The sequence below is a fragment of the Rhincodon typus genome, chromosome 4 (assembly GCF_021869965.1).
Source record: "Rhincodon typus isolate 14 chromosome 4, sRhiTyp1.1, whole genome shotgun sequence".
Lineage (NCBI taxonomy): Eukaryota > Metazoa > Chordata > Chondrichthyes > Orectolobiformes > Rhincodontidae > Rhincodon > Rhincodon typus.
The window spans coordinates 35,354,425-35,371,763 of NC_063335.1; the positions used below are offsets into that span (position 1 = coordinate 35,354,425).

At 41.0% G+C, this 17,339-nt stretch overlaps 1 protein-coding gene across 1 annotated transcript in view; it reads right to left on the bottom strand.

The window, feature by feature from the left end:
- Nucleotides 1-16,996, bottom strand: part of entpd3 (ectonucleoside triphosphate diphosphohydrolase 3) — a 20,595-nt gene extending 3,599 nt beyond the window's left edge. Inside the window, exons 1-9 of the mRNA XM_020509682.2 lie at nt 16,889-16,996; nt 13,277-13,408; nt 12,201-12,318; nt 9,313-9,463; nt 7,939-8,098; nt 5,876-6,103; nt 3,739-4,005; nt 3,521-3,631; nt 2,818-2,955 (exon numbers count right to left, since the gene is read on the bottom strand). Of these exons, the coding sequence (XP_020365271.2) occupies nt 2,818-2,955; nt 3,521-3,631; nt 3,739-4,005; nt 5,876-6,103; nt 7,939-8,098; nt 9,313-9,463; nt 12,201-12,318; nt 13,277-13,408; nt 16,889-16,996 (1,413 nt within the window). The remainder of the gene's footprint in view (nt 1-2,817; nt 2,956-3,520; nt 3,632-3,738; nt 4,006-5,875; nt 6,104-7,938; nt 8,099-9,312; nt 9,464-12,200; nt 12,319-13,276; nt 13,409-16,888) is intronic.
- Nucleotides 16,997-17,339: the final 343 nt, after the last annotated feature.

The window sequence follows — 17,339 nt, forward strand, 5'->3', positions numbered from 1 at the left end:
AGAGATAGTAGGAACTGCCGATGCTGTAGAATCTGAGATAACAAGGTGTAGAGCTGGATGAACACAGAAGGCTAAGCAGCATCAGAGAAGCAGGAAAATTGACGTTTCGGAAACGTCAGCTTTCCTGCTCTTGTGATGCTGCTTGGCCTGCTGTGTTCATCCAGCTCTACACCTTGTTATCTCTGACTCTGATGAACTGTGTTATGATTTTCTAAATATTCTGTTAATATTTCCTTAATAATGGATTCTAACAATTTCCCAATTATACATGTTAAACTAACTGTTCTGTAGTTTCCTATGTTTTGCCTCCTTTCCTTTTTGAATAAGGGCATTATATTGTCAATTTTCAAACCCACTGGAACCTTTGCTACATTAAGGTTATAACCAATGGACAATTATCTCTGTTGCCATTTCCTTTAAGACTCTAGGATGCAGACTATCAGGCATTGCGCTCCTTTAATCCTAATAGTTTGCTCAGTACTTTTTTTCTAGTGATGATAATCCTTTCTATAGCCTCTGTATTACCTATTTCAGTTGGGATGGTACTAGTGTTCTCCAATGTGAAAGCTGAAGCGAATATTGATTTAGTGATCCCATTATTTCTGTACTCGGATCCCTAGTTTCATCCTCCAAGGGATCAACATTCATCTTAACTACTGTCATTCCTTTTACATACTTATAGAAGCTTTTGCTATAGATTTTTATATTTTTCAATAGTTTTATTTCATAACTTACCATTGCTCATTTTATTACACTTTTAGTAAAAGTTTCCCAATCTTCAATTTTGCCGCTCACTTTTGCAAAATAGTATGCCTTAACTTTTATCTCTGTAATATTTTTAATTTCCTTGTTTGGCCATAGATGTTTTTCTTTCTCCTCTTACAATCTCTTTTCCTTTTTGGAATGTATTTTAGTTTGGAGCAGTTCAGTATCTCCTTAAACATCTGCCAATACTTATCAATTGTCCAAGTTGCAGTCTTCTGACCCAGTCCACTGGGGCCAAATCTGCCTTCATGCCTATGTAATTATTTCTGTTTAACTCCAGAATGCTAGTGTACGACTCCAGTTGCTTGCCGTCCAACTGGATTTGAAATTCTGGAATCCTCTGATCACTCTTCCCTTTACTATGAGGTCATTAATCAGTGTGATCTTGTGACAATACTAAATCCAGAACTTCCTGCTGCCTGGTTGATTCCACATATATTGCTTCCAGAAACAATCTCTAATGCAGTCAGTGAACTGTCCCTCAAGACTGCCCTTGCCAATTTGATTAATTCAGTTTATATGCCTATTAAAATCACCCATGATTATTGCTGTACCGTTCTTCCAGACCCGAGTATTTCCTGGTTTATGCTGTATCCCATCGCAGGACTACTGTTTCAGGACCAGTAGATCACTTCCACAAAGGACTTCTTTCCCTTGCTATTTATTTCTATCCAGACTGTTTCTATATCTTGATCTCCAGTGCTGATATCTTTTTCTTCACTAAAGCACTGATCGCCTCCTTTACTAACAAACCTTTAAATGCAGAGAGTATGATTGAGAAGCTCAGGGATGGCACAAAAATTACTAGGGTGGTAGGGAGTGAGGAGGATAGTTGTGAACTGCAGAAGGATATGAATGGAATAGTCAGCTTGGCAGAGCAGTAGCAGGTGGAATTCAATCCAGAAAAGTGTGAGGTATTGCACTTGGAGAGGGCTAAAAGACTGCACGGCTAATAGGGGGACGCTGGAAAGTACTGATGGTCAGAAGGACCTTGGTATGCATTTTCACAAATCCTTGAAGGTGACAGACCAGGTTGATAGGTGGGTAAGGAGACATGTGGGATATTTCCCTTATTAGCCACAACATAGAATACAAGAGCAAAGTGGTTATGCTAGAACCACATATGCACTAATTCAGTCACAACTGGAGTACTGCATGCAGTTCTGGTCACTACATTTATAGGAAGGATGTGGTTATACTAGAGAGGGTGCAAAGGAGATTTACTGGGATTTTGCCTGGATTGGAGGGTTTGAACTATGAGGAAAGATTAGATAGAACTGTTTTCCTTGGTGCAGCAATGGTTGAGAAGGAGAGTGATAGAAATGTATAATATTGTGAGTGACATAGATGGTATGGATAGGGAGGCAATTTTTTTTTCCATTAGTAGAGGGGTTAATAATCAGGGGGTATGGATTTAAGGTAAGAGGGAGGAGACTAAGACGTGAGTACAGAAGAATTTTTTTACACTCTGAGAGAAGTGGGAATCTGCAACTCATTGCTTCAAAGGTTGGTTGAGTCTGAAATTGTTGTAACATTTAAGAAATTCACTTTAGATATTCACTTGTTTTATCATAGCTTCCAGGGCTATGGGCCAAAAGCTGGAAAATGAGATTAATACAGTTAGGTTTTTGTTGACTGGCATGGACACAATGGCTGAATGGCCTCCTTCTGTGCCAAAAAGTCTGAGTCTATACTGAAAACAACACTAAATGTCTTAGTCTGTCACAAATACAAAGGCACAATCTTACACATGGCTGAAAATTTAGTAAATCCAACCACAGGAGATGCTAAAAACGATATCATCCTACACCCAGACTCAGTTCACTTTTCTGCTGTGATTTTGTACACTAAGATTATTAAAACTCAACTTGATCATCACATCAGCTCATTGTTATACTCTGGCTGTGAAAGGAAATGAATTCCCTCTCGCCATCACCAGAGTTGGAAAGATATGGAGAATTGAGCATAATCCCTCTTCGGCCCAAATAAATGGCTGCCAAACAATTGACAAGATGTTTTTACCAAACAATGTTTTGATATTTCTTCACTTACTTCTTTTAGAAAGCTTATCGATTTCCAACTCTCTTGATTGAACTTGTAACCTTGCACAAGTACGGCGTAGATGTAGTTTGCATTAAAACAATACGATCTGCGAAATGAGTCTGACACATTTGGAAATAACTGCTGCACCTACATGACAGGTAATAATGTTAGTTTCCTTCTTGTACTGATAATGATGTCCCTTTTGGTTTTGTGTCAGTCACTATCAATTTGCATTGATTTTGACATATGTCCATAAGTAACATGTAATGTGCGATCTAAGTAGTATGTAATAGGCCATATATGCAGGTGGATATGCAATACACCATACCAGTAAGTCACATGTAACATGAATGTATATATATGTAGCAAACCATAAGTATAAGTAATATGTAAAGGGCCATGTCTATAACTTACAGTCACGCCTTTAAGTTTCATAAAATACACCGACTGTAAGCAGCATGCAATGAGTTGTGCCTGTAAGTAGTATGTAATATGTCTGTGAGTGAGTAAGTTTAGGTTTTAAGCTCAAGATGCACTCTGAATGTAACTCCTGACATTCCATTAGCTTGTTTGCTGCACGCTAATTGTACCTCACACAGGCATTAAAAATATTACCATCTATGAATCTCGAGTGAACTAGCTGGCTTACAGCCGCCCCACCGTCCCCAGTTTGCTGCAGTGAACAAAGTATGACAGAAATTCCACTGATTACCTGATCCCAGTTGTACGAGCAGAATTCCTGAACTGTTGAGTTGAAAGTTTCCATGGGAAAGGAACGGGTTAAATTCAAGGCTTCCATTGAGTAATAGAAACCAGAAAAGGCCTAGATGGGTTTGGATAGAGATGAATAAATGTCACATGCAAAGCTCAAGACCAAACAAGATGGGGAAAGCAAATAAAATATTCCAGTAAAATATTATAGTAACGTACCACAAAGTCTCCATGGATATGTGGTTGAAGTCTTCTTTGTGTCCATTTACCTCCAACATTGATACGTTCAAAACTAAATACTGACAACAACTTCTGCTGACATAGAGCAGAATTTCCAGTTCCTATAAATGTGGCATTGTTGTCAGGCTCATAATCAGATGGTATATCAGCTGCAGTGCATAAACCATCAAATATATACTTCAGTTGGAGAGTCATATTATAGTTTGAGGGAAGGCAAGGATCTTCAATGCTTGATCTTTTTGAGTTCTGAGTTGGTAAAACAGACAGATATGTGCAAAAATGGTTATATAGAATAGATAAATAAGTAGATGGATAAAGTTACTAAAATAGAACTAGCACAAAGAAAGAACATGCATTACCCATGGAAACATATAAGAGTTTTAGACTGTGGATACAGAAAGATGTTTCACCTAGTTTGATAGCCTAGAATTATGGGTCATAGAAGATAAGGTAAGAGATCAACAATTCAGGACTGAAATAAAGAGAAATGTCTTCATTTAGAAAGTTGTTGGAATTCTTTATCTCAAATGGCTGTGGATGCTCAATTATTGAGGATGCTCCAGACAAAGATTAATAAGATTTTGGATACTAGAGGGATTAAGGGTTATGGGTCTTGGAGCAGGAAAGTGGATTTAAATGTAATTGAATGGTGGAACAGTCTTGAGGGCCTTACTGGCCTATTCATATTTCTTAAATTCCATGATCTCAAGATGACCAGAAGTGCTTTACAGTCAGTGAAAAACCTTTGATGTGTAGTCATGGTTCTAATTTGGGAAACGATTCAAACAATTTGTGTTCAGCAGGTTTCCACAAACAGCAACGTGTTCATTTGTTTTAGTAATGCGCTTTGCAGGATAACATTGGCCAGAACATTGGGAAGAACTCCTCTGCTCCTTTTTAAACAGAACCGTGGGACTACTTTATGGTTACTTGAGAAGAGCATGAGTTTAACTCTCATCCAAAAGACAGCAAATCTGACAGTGCAGCTTTCTGTTGGTTCTGCCCAGGAGTTGCTAGATTGGGAGCTGAACCCGCAATGTGTAGAGGCAATTGTGCTGAGCCACAGTCCACTCTATGTAATTCTCTGTTTGTACTTAATACTTACATTCAGCTATTTCATGATCACATTTCACCCAGAATTCAGTCTATATGAAACTGTACCCATTGCTTTAGGTTTCACTCAATGGGGAATATTTAGGAAATTTATAAATATGCTATCCATAATTGTCCACCCCATCATACAATTTGTCGCTCTGGTGACAGTACTGAAATAATTTCCCTATCCACACTCATCAAAAACAGAGTTTATGTTTCAGGTTTCCTCATAACTGATGAAAGGGCATAGATCTGAAACATTACCTCTGTTAGTCTCACCAAAAGTGCTCCCTGACCATTTCTGTTTTTATTTAAGCTTTCCAACATCTGCAGTATTTTACTTTCGTGGCAACATTATTCAAAATGAATTGAGTTGAGAATAAGGTTCAAGAACAGCTTCTTCTGGGCTTTATTAGACTGCTGAATGGAGCTCTCAAATTTCAGGTCTAATGTTGATCTTGCTTTTGTGCAGCCATAACTTTGTATGCCTCACTCTGTTTAATCCCCTATGATCTGCATGTCCTGGTATGTTACGATCTGCCTGTACTGCCCACAAAATAAAACTTTTCATTGTACTTAGGTACATGTAACAACAATAAATCAAACCAAATCAAATTAATTAATGATGCCATTCCCCCAGTGACTAACCTTTACAATAACAAGATATGTTATCCCTCAATGAACACCTAAAATCAGATTATCCTGTCACAGATCATATTGCTATTTGTGGGATCTTGCTGTGCAGATGTTGGCTGCCTCATTTCCTATGTTAGAATACTGAATACACTTTTTATTGTGTGTCTACATACAGTACATGGACTGTGGCAGTTCAAGAAGGCAGCTCGCCACCTTCTCAAGAGCAACCAGGGATGCCCAGATCCCACGAGTGAATAAAAAAAAAATTCATTGATTGCAAAGAACATTTGGATGTTCTGAGGCCATAGAGGTGCTATAGAATTCCCTCCTTTCTTCACCCATAGACTCCTAGCACAAAAAACCAATTTCACGCTGCCCAGCTTACCTGGAGGATTTTTGCCCTGTACATTTTCTCTGCTTCATCCCTTCCATAGCATGCCAGGCTTTGAGTGTAGACAGTATAGTTATAACTGTACAATGTGATTATTACGGTTTCACTCATGCGTGAGTGCTGCTTGGGGACAAAAGCTATTTCTGTAGAAGCTCCACCCAGATCGAGAGTGCCTGTGGTCTTCACGGTAAAGTTTCGTTCCAGGTGTATCCAAGTACGTCTCTGGCAAAGAATGTATGTTAAACAATAAAATGCTGATCTGAACATTGACAAACATGAAAATATTGCAGCAGAACGACAATGGCTTACATCTATATAACACTTGCCAGGAGGTAAAATGCCCCATGGGGCTTTATAGGGGCGTTATCAAACAAAAGTTAACACTGAGCCACTTAAGCAGATATTTGGGTAAATAATAATAAGATTGATTCAAGAGGTAGGACTTAAGGTGCATCTTAAAGATGGAAGAGAGAGTCACACAAATTTTAGGGGAGGAGAGGGGGTTGTTCCAGAGGTTTGGACCTGGACTACTGAAGGCGCAGCCACAATTGTTGAAGAGATAGAAATCATGGATGCTCAAGAGGCCAGAATTGGAGATAACACAGAGATATTGGAGGAATGGAAGAGTTTGCAGAGATAGAAAAGGGCAACGCTGTGGAAAAATTTGAAAACATGGATGAGAATTTTAATATCAGATATTTGTTTAACCAGGAACCAATATAGGTCAGTTAGCACATGGACTAATGGGTTAAAAATGTTTGGTACATGTTAGAGTATTGGCAATAGAGGTTTGGAGAGCTTTAAGTTTATGGAGGAGTTAGAACACTTAGGTCCCACCTACAGCTCAGCTACTAGATCATTTACTTGCCCAGCAGTTTAGGCAGACTATACTCAGTGTACTCTAAATACATGTCAACCAGATATTGCAGGTTTATGCTGTATCAGTAGTTGTTGGGGTGCTGAAACTGGCTTTTGAACAAACCAATGGCCATCTCAAGCCAATCTGTGTCCTCATTCTATGATCACTCACCAATTTGTGTGGTTGTCAGTGAGTCCAGTTACAGGCTCACCTGTAGCTTGTTCTCATCAATCTGTGGTATGTGTATCTCTTGGTCAAAAGGCTGAAGGTTCAAGTCCCATTTGGGTGTACACATTCCAGACTGACTCTCCCTGTGTAGGGTAGCATGGTGGCTCAGTGGTTAGCACTTCTGCCTCATAGCGCCAGAGACCCGGGTTTGATTCTAACCCTCAGGTGGCTATCTGTGTGGAGTTTGCACATTCTCCTTGTGTCTGTGTGGGTTTCCTCCAGGTGCTCTGGTATCCTCCCACAGTCCAAAGATGTGCAGGTTAGGGTGGATTGGCCATGCTAAATTGCCCCTAGTGTCCAGGGACAAACAGGCTGGGTGTATTAGTCATGGGAAATGCAGGGTTACAGGGATGACGTGGGCCTGGGTGGGACGCCCTTCAGAGTGTCAGTGTGGACTTGCTTGCCAAACGGTCTGCTTCCACACTGTATTCTATGCTACTGAGAGATGGGTACAATGCTCTAGGTGTTACCTTTAATGGTCAGATGTTAAACAGAGGTCCTGCTTGGTCCCTCAGATACATATTAAAAAAAATCCCATGGTACCATTTTGATGAAGAGCAAGGCAGTTGTCCTTTGTTTCCAAGCCAATATTTATTCCTCAACCAACATCGTTAAAACAGCTTATCTGGTTATTAACTTATTGTTTCTTGTGAGACTTTGCTGCGATCAGATTGATGGATATGCTTCTTACTTTACAGTAGTGATTACATTCTCAGAAGAGCTTCATTGTCTGTGAAAGGATCTGGGAGATGTGGAGGTGGTGAAAGGCACTATAGAAATGCAAGCTCTTTTCCAATGGAATGCCTTGCCTTACACCATTTGGAATGAGTACTGAAGGGGGGCAGTAATGGGTAACTGTGCTTCAATCTGCTGGTGGCTGTCACAATCTACAGGACAGGAAGGACAGCAAACTTGGCTGAAATGATCCACCCAAAGCATGCTGGGCTTCGAAAATGTAACTTTGACAAACCTGCAGCAAATTGTCTAATAAATAATTTGCTGTGATCCATCCGTAGACACCTTCCTCCTTCCCTGAGAGAATGTGGGCACCTTTGAAATCAAATGGTGAAGAGCGGAGGTAATTTTCAATTGCTGAGAGGATCATGGCTGCAGCTCTGGAGTCCTCTAGCCTAGTTCCAAGAGATGGAGGAATTAGAGACAGAATTAGAGAAACACACACTTCTTCTTTTTCAGGTACAGAATATTATTATTACCTCAGCTATTTAATTAACTCATTGAGTGCAAAGAAAAGCCATTTGACTTATTGTGCCCATTCAGGCTCCATAGATGAGTTGTCCAATTAGTCTTTCCTTCATTTGTTCTTTCCTCACAGCCCTTCAAGTTTCTGTTTTACAAGTAGTTATCCAATTCCCCTTTTAAAAGCTATCATTGTATCTGCTTTTTTCCAGACAGAGTGTTCCAGATAAGGAGATTGCAGGGATAGGAATGGCACAGTGGCTCAGTGGTTAGCACTGCTACCTCACAGTGCTAGGGCCCCAGGATTGGTTCCGGCTTTGGATTAGGCATGGGAAATGCAGGTGTGGGTCTGAGTGGGATGCTCTCTTTGGAGGGTCGGTGGAGACTTGATGGGCTGAATGGCCTGCTTCCACTCTATAAGGATTCTATGATTCTACAAAAAGGATGAAACCACAGAAGGATTTGAAAACCAGGAGGAAAATTTTAAGCTGATCCAACTCTTTCAGAATGAAGAGGAAGCCAAGTTCCCAGCCTCTCATTTGTGGTAAAGTTCCAGAGTTGGACCAAGAACATCTCTGAGAATATTATTGTACAGACTGACAGCAAGAAGAAAGCCATTCAGCCCAATGTGTCTGTGGCTCATCTTTGAAAAAGTATCCAACACTACTTCTCACCTATTCTCCTGCAATTTTCGTCTATTTCTTTGGTTTACAACAGCCAGAAATTCCAGGAGGCTTTTGTGTTTTGAAACATCTAGTGTGGATCAAATCGAATTAGGGTACTTTAGTTACAGTGTAAAACAAAGCCGCTTGGCCTGTTGCCTCTGTGCTGGTAAAAACTGAAAGAACTGCGGTTGCTGTAAATCAGGAACAAAAACAGAATTTACTGGAAATGCTCAGCAGGTCTGGCAGCGTCTGTGAAGAAAAAAAATCAGAGTTAACGTTTCGGGTCCAGTGAGCCTTCCTTAGAACGTCTGTGCTGATTCTCTGCAAGAGCAGCTCGATAAGTGTCACACCTCTGACTTTTCCTCACAGCCCTGCAAATCATTTCTCTTTCAACAGTATGTTTGTTTTGATTACTATAGGCCACTGGACCTCTGGAATATGACATTGTTTAAATAAATTAATAAGTAACCTTATAATCTTACTGGAGTAATCTCATTCCAGCAGTAGCACCGAAGTAGACAGGTGTAGAATTATGCCTTTCTGCTGGGATTTTTTCCATTGTTCTGTTGAGGCACCATTCCATCGAGTGAGCTGCCTGTGCAGGTTCCTTGACGTAGCTAGAAATATCAGGTCCTGTGGAGAATTGCATAAATTAGATCATTTAAAAATGATCAGGGCAGAAATTACCTTTGCACAGTCAATGAAGAACTTTCACAACATAGTCACAGTCCTACTGTAGGAAATGCAGTTGCCAATTTATGGGCAGCAAAATGCCACAGACAGCAATAGGATAATAAGCTGATAATCTGCCTTTTTTCTCAGTTAAAGAAAAAAACCTGAAAATGCTGGCAATACACAGCATATCAGGCAGCATCTGTGGAGACAGAAACAAAGTCAATGTTTCAGGTCTGTGACCTTTCATCAGACCTCGAATGAGTTGAGAGATTAAAGAGTTTTTAAATAAGCACAAAGCAAAATGGGAGGAAAGGCAGGAGAGGTGACAAAAAGGTTGATAATGCAAGGGAACTAGTAATGTTGATTGAAGGATAAATATTGGCCAGGGCACTGGGAGAAATCCCATGTTCATCTCCAAAATAGTACCAAAATGGGACTTGAGCCTGGCCAACAGGCCCTAGGCCCTTGGCATAGCACTTAACAAGAAGGATTGTAAAATTGGACATTTTCTTTATTTCTTCATTTTTCTACCTTTATATTCTAAGTTTTGGTTTATATTTCTGTTTTTTCAGATGTCGCCAGAGAGTGATGACACTATACAACACTTTTCACTGCAGTTTGTAACCAATAAAATAAATCAAATCGAATAAATGAAATCAAATCAAAATAGAGGGATCTTTTGTGACTACCTGAGAGGGCAGATGGGGCTGTGACTTAACATCTCAGTGGAACGTTGGCACGTCTGACAACACAATACTCTCTCAGCTGGACTTTGTGGCCAAGTCTTTGATTTCAGAATTGAACCCACAATGGTTTAGAGCTGAGAGAGCGAGCCAAAAGAAGCAGCTGTTTTTCCGCCAATGAGTCTTTACAGCTCCACGTTACATGGGGAGGTGATGGCCTGGCAAAATTCATTGGACTGTTAATCCATAAACACGGGTAACATTCTGGGGACCTACGGCAGACAGTGGAACTTGAATTCACTAAAATTAAGAGTCTCGTGATGATCATGAATCCATTGTGGATTGTCAGAAAAAACCCATCTGGTTCACTAATGTCCTTTAGGGAAAGAAACTGCCATCCTTACCTGGTCTGGCCTACATGTGACTCCAGACCAACAGCAATTGCCCTCTGGCAATTAGAGATGGACAATAAATGTTGGCCTGGAAAGTGATACCCTCATTCCATGAATAAGTTAAAAAAGACTCTCAGTATTGAACAATCTAAAGGTTGATCAGTAGCCTTTTAAACAATGCATATTTTTTTTCCTTTTACTACATTATGCTACCACTTTTTCAGAAGAAATAGGGAGGCACAGCATTAACTAAAGGCTACAAGTTCTAAATTGTATGCAGGAACAGATTATTTTTGATCATGTTTATTGTTCCTTGATGTGGTAGGACATATTGAGAGCCGTTATCATAGCAAACAGAATCTGTCTTTATAAATAGAGGGATTGAATTCTTTTATTCATTGGTGGGATGTGGGCCTCACTAGCTTGGCCAGGATTTATTGCCCATCGCAAGCTGCCCTAGTGGAGGTGGTCATGAGCTGCCTTTTTGAACCGCTACTGTCCACATGCTGTAAGTAGACTCATAATGCCCTTAGGGAGGGAATTCCAGGATTTTGACCCAGCGCCATTAAAGGAACAGTGATATATTTCCAAGACAGGATGGCGAGTGGCTTGGAGGAGAACTTGCTGTGGTGTTCCCATGTAGCTGCTGCCTTTGTCCTTGCAGATGGAAGGGGTTGTGGGTTTGGAAGGTGCTGTCTGAGGATGTCTGGTGAAATCCTGCAGTGCATCTTGTAGATAGTGCACACTGCTGCTACTAAGTGTCGGTGGTTTACTGATCAAATGCTTGTGGATGTGGTGCCAGTCAAGTGGACTGCTTTGTCCTGGATGGTGTCTAGCTTCTTGGGTGTTTTTGGGGCTGCGCCTATCCAGGCAGATAGGGAGTATTCTATTACACTCCTGACTTGTACCTTGTAGATAGTGGACAGGTTTTGGGGAGTCAGGAGGTGAGTTACTCACTGCAATATTCCTAGCCCCTTATAGTCACTGTATTTATATGCCAAGTCCAGTTGAATTTCTGGTCAATGATAAGCATGTTGATAGTGGGGGATTCAGTGATGGTAATACCATTGAAAGTCAAAGGGTGGTGGTTAAAAAGTCTCTTATTGGAGATGGTAATTGCCTGACATTTATGTGGCATGAATGCTATTTGCCACTTGTCAGCCCAAGCCTGGATATTGTCCAGGTCTCATTGCCCTTGAACATGGGCTGCTTCAGTATCTGAGGAGTCACAAGTCATACTAAACATTGTGTAATCATCGGCAAACATCCCCACTTCTGAATTTACAAGGGACGGAAGGCCATTGATGAAGCAGCTGAAGATGGTTGGGCCCAGGACACACACTGAGGAACTCCTGCAAAGATGTCCCAGAGCTGAGATGACTGACGTCCAACAACCACAACCATCTTCCGATGCACCAGGTATGACTCCAACCAGTGGAGAGTTTTGAGTGAGAGATGCAGGGAAGATGTGAGGAAGCAACAGAAAACGGGGCTGATTGGGTTGCTCGATGAGCCAAATTAGTTTCCTTCTGTGCTGTAATGACTTTGTGATTCTATAAATGATGTTAGTGAAATGACAACTAGCATCCAAGACACTTCAAATGAATTTCAACTCTATACCTTTGATATGGCAGAGGTAACACTCACTGACTACGCCAGTGTTATTCTCCTTTTCTGCCGACCACCTATAAACATAAAGGGTTGTACGGGAGGCTCCAGCATCGAAGACAATCCCATACTAGAAAAGAAATAGATTGGTCATAGTTAGATACAGTTAGACTACGTAAGATATAGTTATGTTGAGGTTTAACACTGTAAAAGAGAAATCTGGTTGCTCAGTTCCATGGATTTACCAACCAATCTCCAGGTGGTATGAGAAATGGATGCAGCTCTCCAAGTAGGGTTAGCCACACTCCAGACTTTTCTTGGAGTCTCCAGCAATAAAGATTAATTGCTATGGAGTGCAAAAACTCCAGAGGAAAACATCTCAGGGGACTTGAAATATTGTGTGTTTTTTAAAAAAAATCTTTTAACTATGCAGTTCATTAGTTATGAAAACTATTGGAGATTAAAATACAAACTGACATTTGTATTGCATTTTTCACAGCCTCAGAATCTCCCAGAGTGCATTCCTGCCAATTAAATATTTTTGAAGGGCAACCACTGTTGTGATGTAAGAAATGTGGCAGCTGATTTGCTCTCATGAATAGCAACGTGTTTTTGTGATGTTGAAAAAAGGATAAATATTGGCCAGGACACCAGAGGGAGCTCCACTGGTTCCGTTCAAAATATTGGGCTGGGATCTAGATCAGCCAGGATCTTATTAAACAGCGATGCAGACTGGAAGGACTGAGTGGCCCACATTTGTCCCTTCTTCATATGTTTTGTATCTTTTACAGCCTCTTAAGAGGCCAGATAGAGGACCCAGGATTCAACATCTCATCAGAAATTCTGAGAAAAAGGCTGTTGAGTTGAGAGTCAAAAATCATCCAATCACATATAAATGAATCTATTTGCTTCCTGATTAGATGTGGGAAGGTGGGCACTGGCTAGCACAGACATTCATGAGACTATTAGTGGGGACGGACAGGAAGGTCTTACACTGACACCTACAGAAATATTTCAAGCCACACTGGGAAATCTGGCTCCCCATCAATCCCAGAGAGCTGTGCCGACCACTGCAATGTGTGAAGGACCTTATATCCCACAGGAAGAGCAACTCTTTTCAGCTGCTGAAGCAATGAGATTGTCACCACGATGATCACGCTGCTGAATAGCACGATGATAGCGGCTACAACTGGTCTCTCCAGCCCCATCGAGCAACCTCCCTGCAAAAAGACACAGGAACAAGATGAGCAGAGTATCCTTCAACAGGTAACACATTAATTTCAATACAAATAAGATGAGTTGGCACATTTTGGTAGCGAAAACAAGTAAAAGAGACTGTATATTACATGGAAACTAATAGAGGAGCAAGGTGATCTGGAGATACAAATCACTAAAATTAGCGATGTGAGTTAGTAGGGCCATTAATAAGGCAAACCAAAACCCTGAAATTGATTTAAGTCAGTTGAAGTTGTGTTAAATTTGAATAGAACATATGAGGAGTCCAGAGAACAGGTCTGGTTTCCAAGTTATACAAAGGATTTAGAGGTGTTGGAAAAGGTAGAAAACAGTTTTAAGGGCTAATACCAGAATTGAGGACAACAACCAGCAGGAAGTCGGCCGCTGGAAAAGTGAGGTTTCGCCGCGAATATGATTCATCTTCAGAACTGTGGGAAGGTAGCAGTGCAATGGGCTTTATGCTGTTTGTAGAAGGGGCAATGGGAGGAAGAATGAAATGGAAGGGTTGGGAGAGGGTAAAGGGTAGCAGGGATTAAATAACAAAGACGTTGTAAGACAAAAGGTAAAAGGAGTATCAATGGTTGTAAAGAGATACAATATTTGTGCAGAGTGAGTATGAATGGATGACTAACAAACAACGCTGACTGAAAACAAAAAGCATGGACAATGTTATGAAGACCAGCTCATGGCAAACAAGAATCAAATGGGAGATAGGGTTCATGGTCTGTAATTGTTGAGACCAGAAGACTGTAAATTACTTCATTGGAAGTTGAGGTGCAGTTCCTTGAGCTTGTGTTGAGCTTTCCTGAACACTGCAGCAGGTCGAGGTTAGCAATGTTATACAGTCATAGAGATGTGCAGCATGGAAACAGATCCTTCGGTCCAACTCCACTCGCTAAGACCATGTGTCAGCATTTGGCCCATTACCTCTAAACCCTTCCTATTCATATACCCATCCAGATGCCTTTTAAATGTTGTAACTGTACCAGCCTCCACCACTTCCTCCAGCAGCTCATTCCATACACGCTCCACCCTCTGTGTTAAAAAAGTTGCCCTTTAGGTCCCTTTTAAATCTTTCCCCTCTTACCTTAAACCTATGGCTCTAGTTTTGAACTCCCCTACCCTGGGGAAAAGGCCATGGCTATTCATCCTATCCATGCCCACATGACTTTATAAACCTCTATAAGGTCACCCCTCAAGCCTTTGATGCTCCATGAGCATAAGAGCAATTGGGGTGATGAATTAAAATGGCAAGCAACCAGAAACTCAGATCATGCTTGCAGACTGAACAGAGGTGTTCCACAAAGTGGCCAACCTAATCTGCATTTATTCTCCTTAAAGTAGAGGAGTCCACTTTATGAAAAGTGAATACAATAGACCACGTTGAAAATGGGAGGCAAAAAGATGAGAGCAGAAGCATGGGAAATGGATCAGGTATATCTTGAGGTCACCTGTGACACTGATGCAATCATTAATGTACTGGAAGGAAGTTAGAGGAGGGGGCCTGGGTAGGATTGGAACAAGGAATGTCCCACAAATAAAACAGACCTAACTAGGCATAACAGCCGAAAGATTCCTCTGCTCTGACAGATCACTAAGTTGGTGAACAGAGCTCTCTTAGACCTACCCAAACCTGACTCCCTCTGGGATAACTGGCATCACCCGGGAAATCCGCAGTGTGTCCAGGAACATTTACACTTTAACCGTATGTTAAAATTTATTCTGCATCACAACATCCTGAATCCACAGGTGCTGCAGCTTTTGACCAGTTACTGAATCTTTTTATTGATTAGAATGGTGGCCTTACACTCATGCTCACATCCAGGGAATTACAGCAAGACCTTAGCAGAAATCACAAGTCAAATCCCTGTCGGCAGACACTGTGTTTTGACAATGAAAGCAAAATCCTGAAATGATTCCTTAAAGCATCTACTTACCAGTTTAGAAGCCTTTGTCTGCTCCAGTGAAGAACAGGCAGAGGTATTGTTGTTTTTGCATTAACGACTGGAGATGAGTGGAGTGGTCTTGGTTTAAGTGGTTTCAGATAAATGAGTTCTGGATTGCTGGAATTAGAATGTTTCATTTCCAGAACCTGTTCCGACCACTCCCAGACTAAGTGCAGGCTGCCTGCTGTGTAATCAGCTTCTCATGAGCATAGTACCAGATTATTGTAAATCTTGTTAACAATGATTCACATAGAGAATATTCACAAGAATCGTCTCAACTTAGCCATTGAGTGTCCCAGAATTGCTGGGACTTGGAATGGAAGTGGCGGACGGAGGAATGGTGGGAAAGGAACCTGAGAGGAAGGGAAGGTGCACAGTTGGAACGGTGGTAAAGGATAAAGTAAGATAAGGAGGCATTCGGCATAACATTTGGGTGCACAATGTTTCCTGCTTAGATTGTCCCAAATAGGGAACCAAGTATCTTTTCCACCCTCCAACATTCTGTTCCCCTCTGAAACGTTACCTGTCTCCACGTAGAGTCTTATCTGTTTATGTTTAAATTTTCAGTACTTGATCTATAGTGTGTGATTATTGATCTTAGCCGTCTGTGTTAGTATTTTCATTCTAAAAGCTTGCAAGTGTTAACGATTATGTAATGGTTATGGAAGTGTGGAACTCTTGGGTTCAAAGGAAATTTTCAAGATTGAGATTGAATAGAATTTTGTGCTTGCCAAGGTTATGGAGGAATAGTTAGTAAAGGAGATAAATAGAATTAGGACATATATCAGTCAAGTTCACATTGAACAGCAGAACAGGCACGAGAGGCTGATGTGTGGAAGATCTCAGGTTTTAACTAATGCTTCCTGTGGTGGTCCAGGAGGAGCAGAAATGCATTCTTCAGAAACCCAAATTAAAACATTCCCCATTCCCCTTTACATGATTCTTAAAGCTCGCATGGTCAGTGATGCCCTCTCTCCCTGTAATCAGCTCCCACCAGAGTCACCAACTATGCCCAAACCCCCATCTCAGCCACTCATCTCTCTCTAACACATTGACAGCAACCCCTTACCATCCAAACTAAGGTCTTACACTCACCAGAAGGCTCCTGTGATCGCTCCTTCAGCAGCAGGAAGTCTACTGCTTTTGGACTGTAGTCTTTGCTGGAACATTGCTGGTCTAACAGAGAGCTGAACCTATCTCAGGCTAGCTTCCAACTGGAAATAAACATCAAGTTAAAGCTCCATAAGGTTTTCAAGTTTCCTTCCTACCTACTTACAATAATTATCAGGGACCAAGATTGATACAACACAGAAACTATTCAACCCATCGTCCCTATACTGGTTCTGTGAAAGTACTGTCTGATTAGTCTCAACCCCCTGCTCTAACCTCCAAAGTCCGATAATTTTTTTCTTATTTATCCAATTCCTCTTTTGAAAGTTACTATTGAATCTCCTCCCTTCCAGGCAGCACATTCCAGATTATGACAATTCACTGGATATAAAAAAGAATTCTCCTCACCTCCCCTCTGGTTCTTTTCCCAATTACCTTCAATCTGTGTCCTCTGGTTATCGACCCTCCCGTCTGTGGAAACAACTGCTCGTCATTTACTCTATCAAATTGCTTCATAACTTTAAACACCTTTATTAAATCTCTTCTTAACCTTCTTTCCTCTAAAGAAAACGCTCACAGTTTTTCTGCAGTCTCTCTTGATTGGATGGAATCTATTGTCAGACAGTTAGCTGGCTCCTATCCAAATAAACAACTTAATGGGAACCTATCATGTTAATGGAACTGGTTCTTTTTTAACAGCATCAGACAATACAGAGTGTTTTCCTGTTTCCTGGAGCCTATTAGTACTGCAGACACTAATGGACGCTTGAATCCCAAGTGTAGTCACAGAGAAGTGGTTTTGGTCATTCTATGTGAACTCCGTGACATCTTACTGTCAGTTATAATGTAACATCTGCTT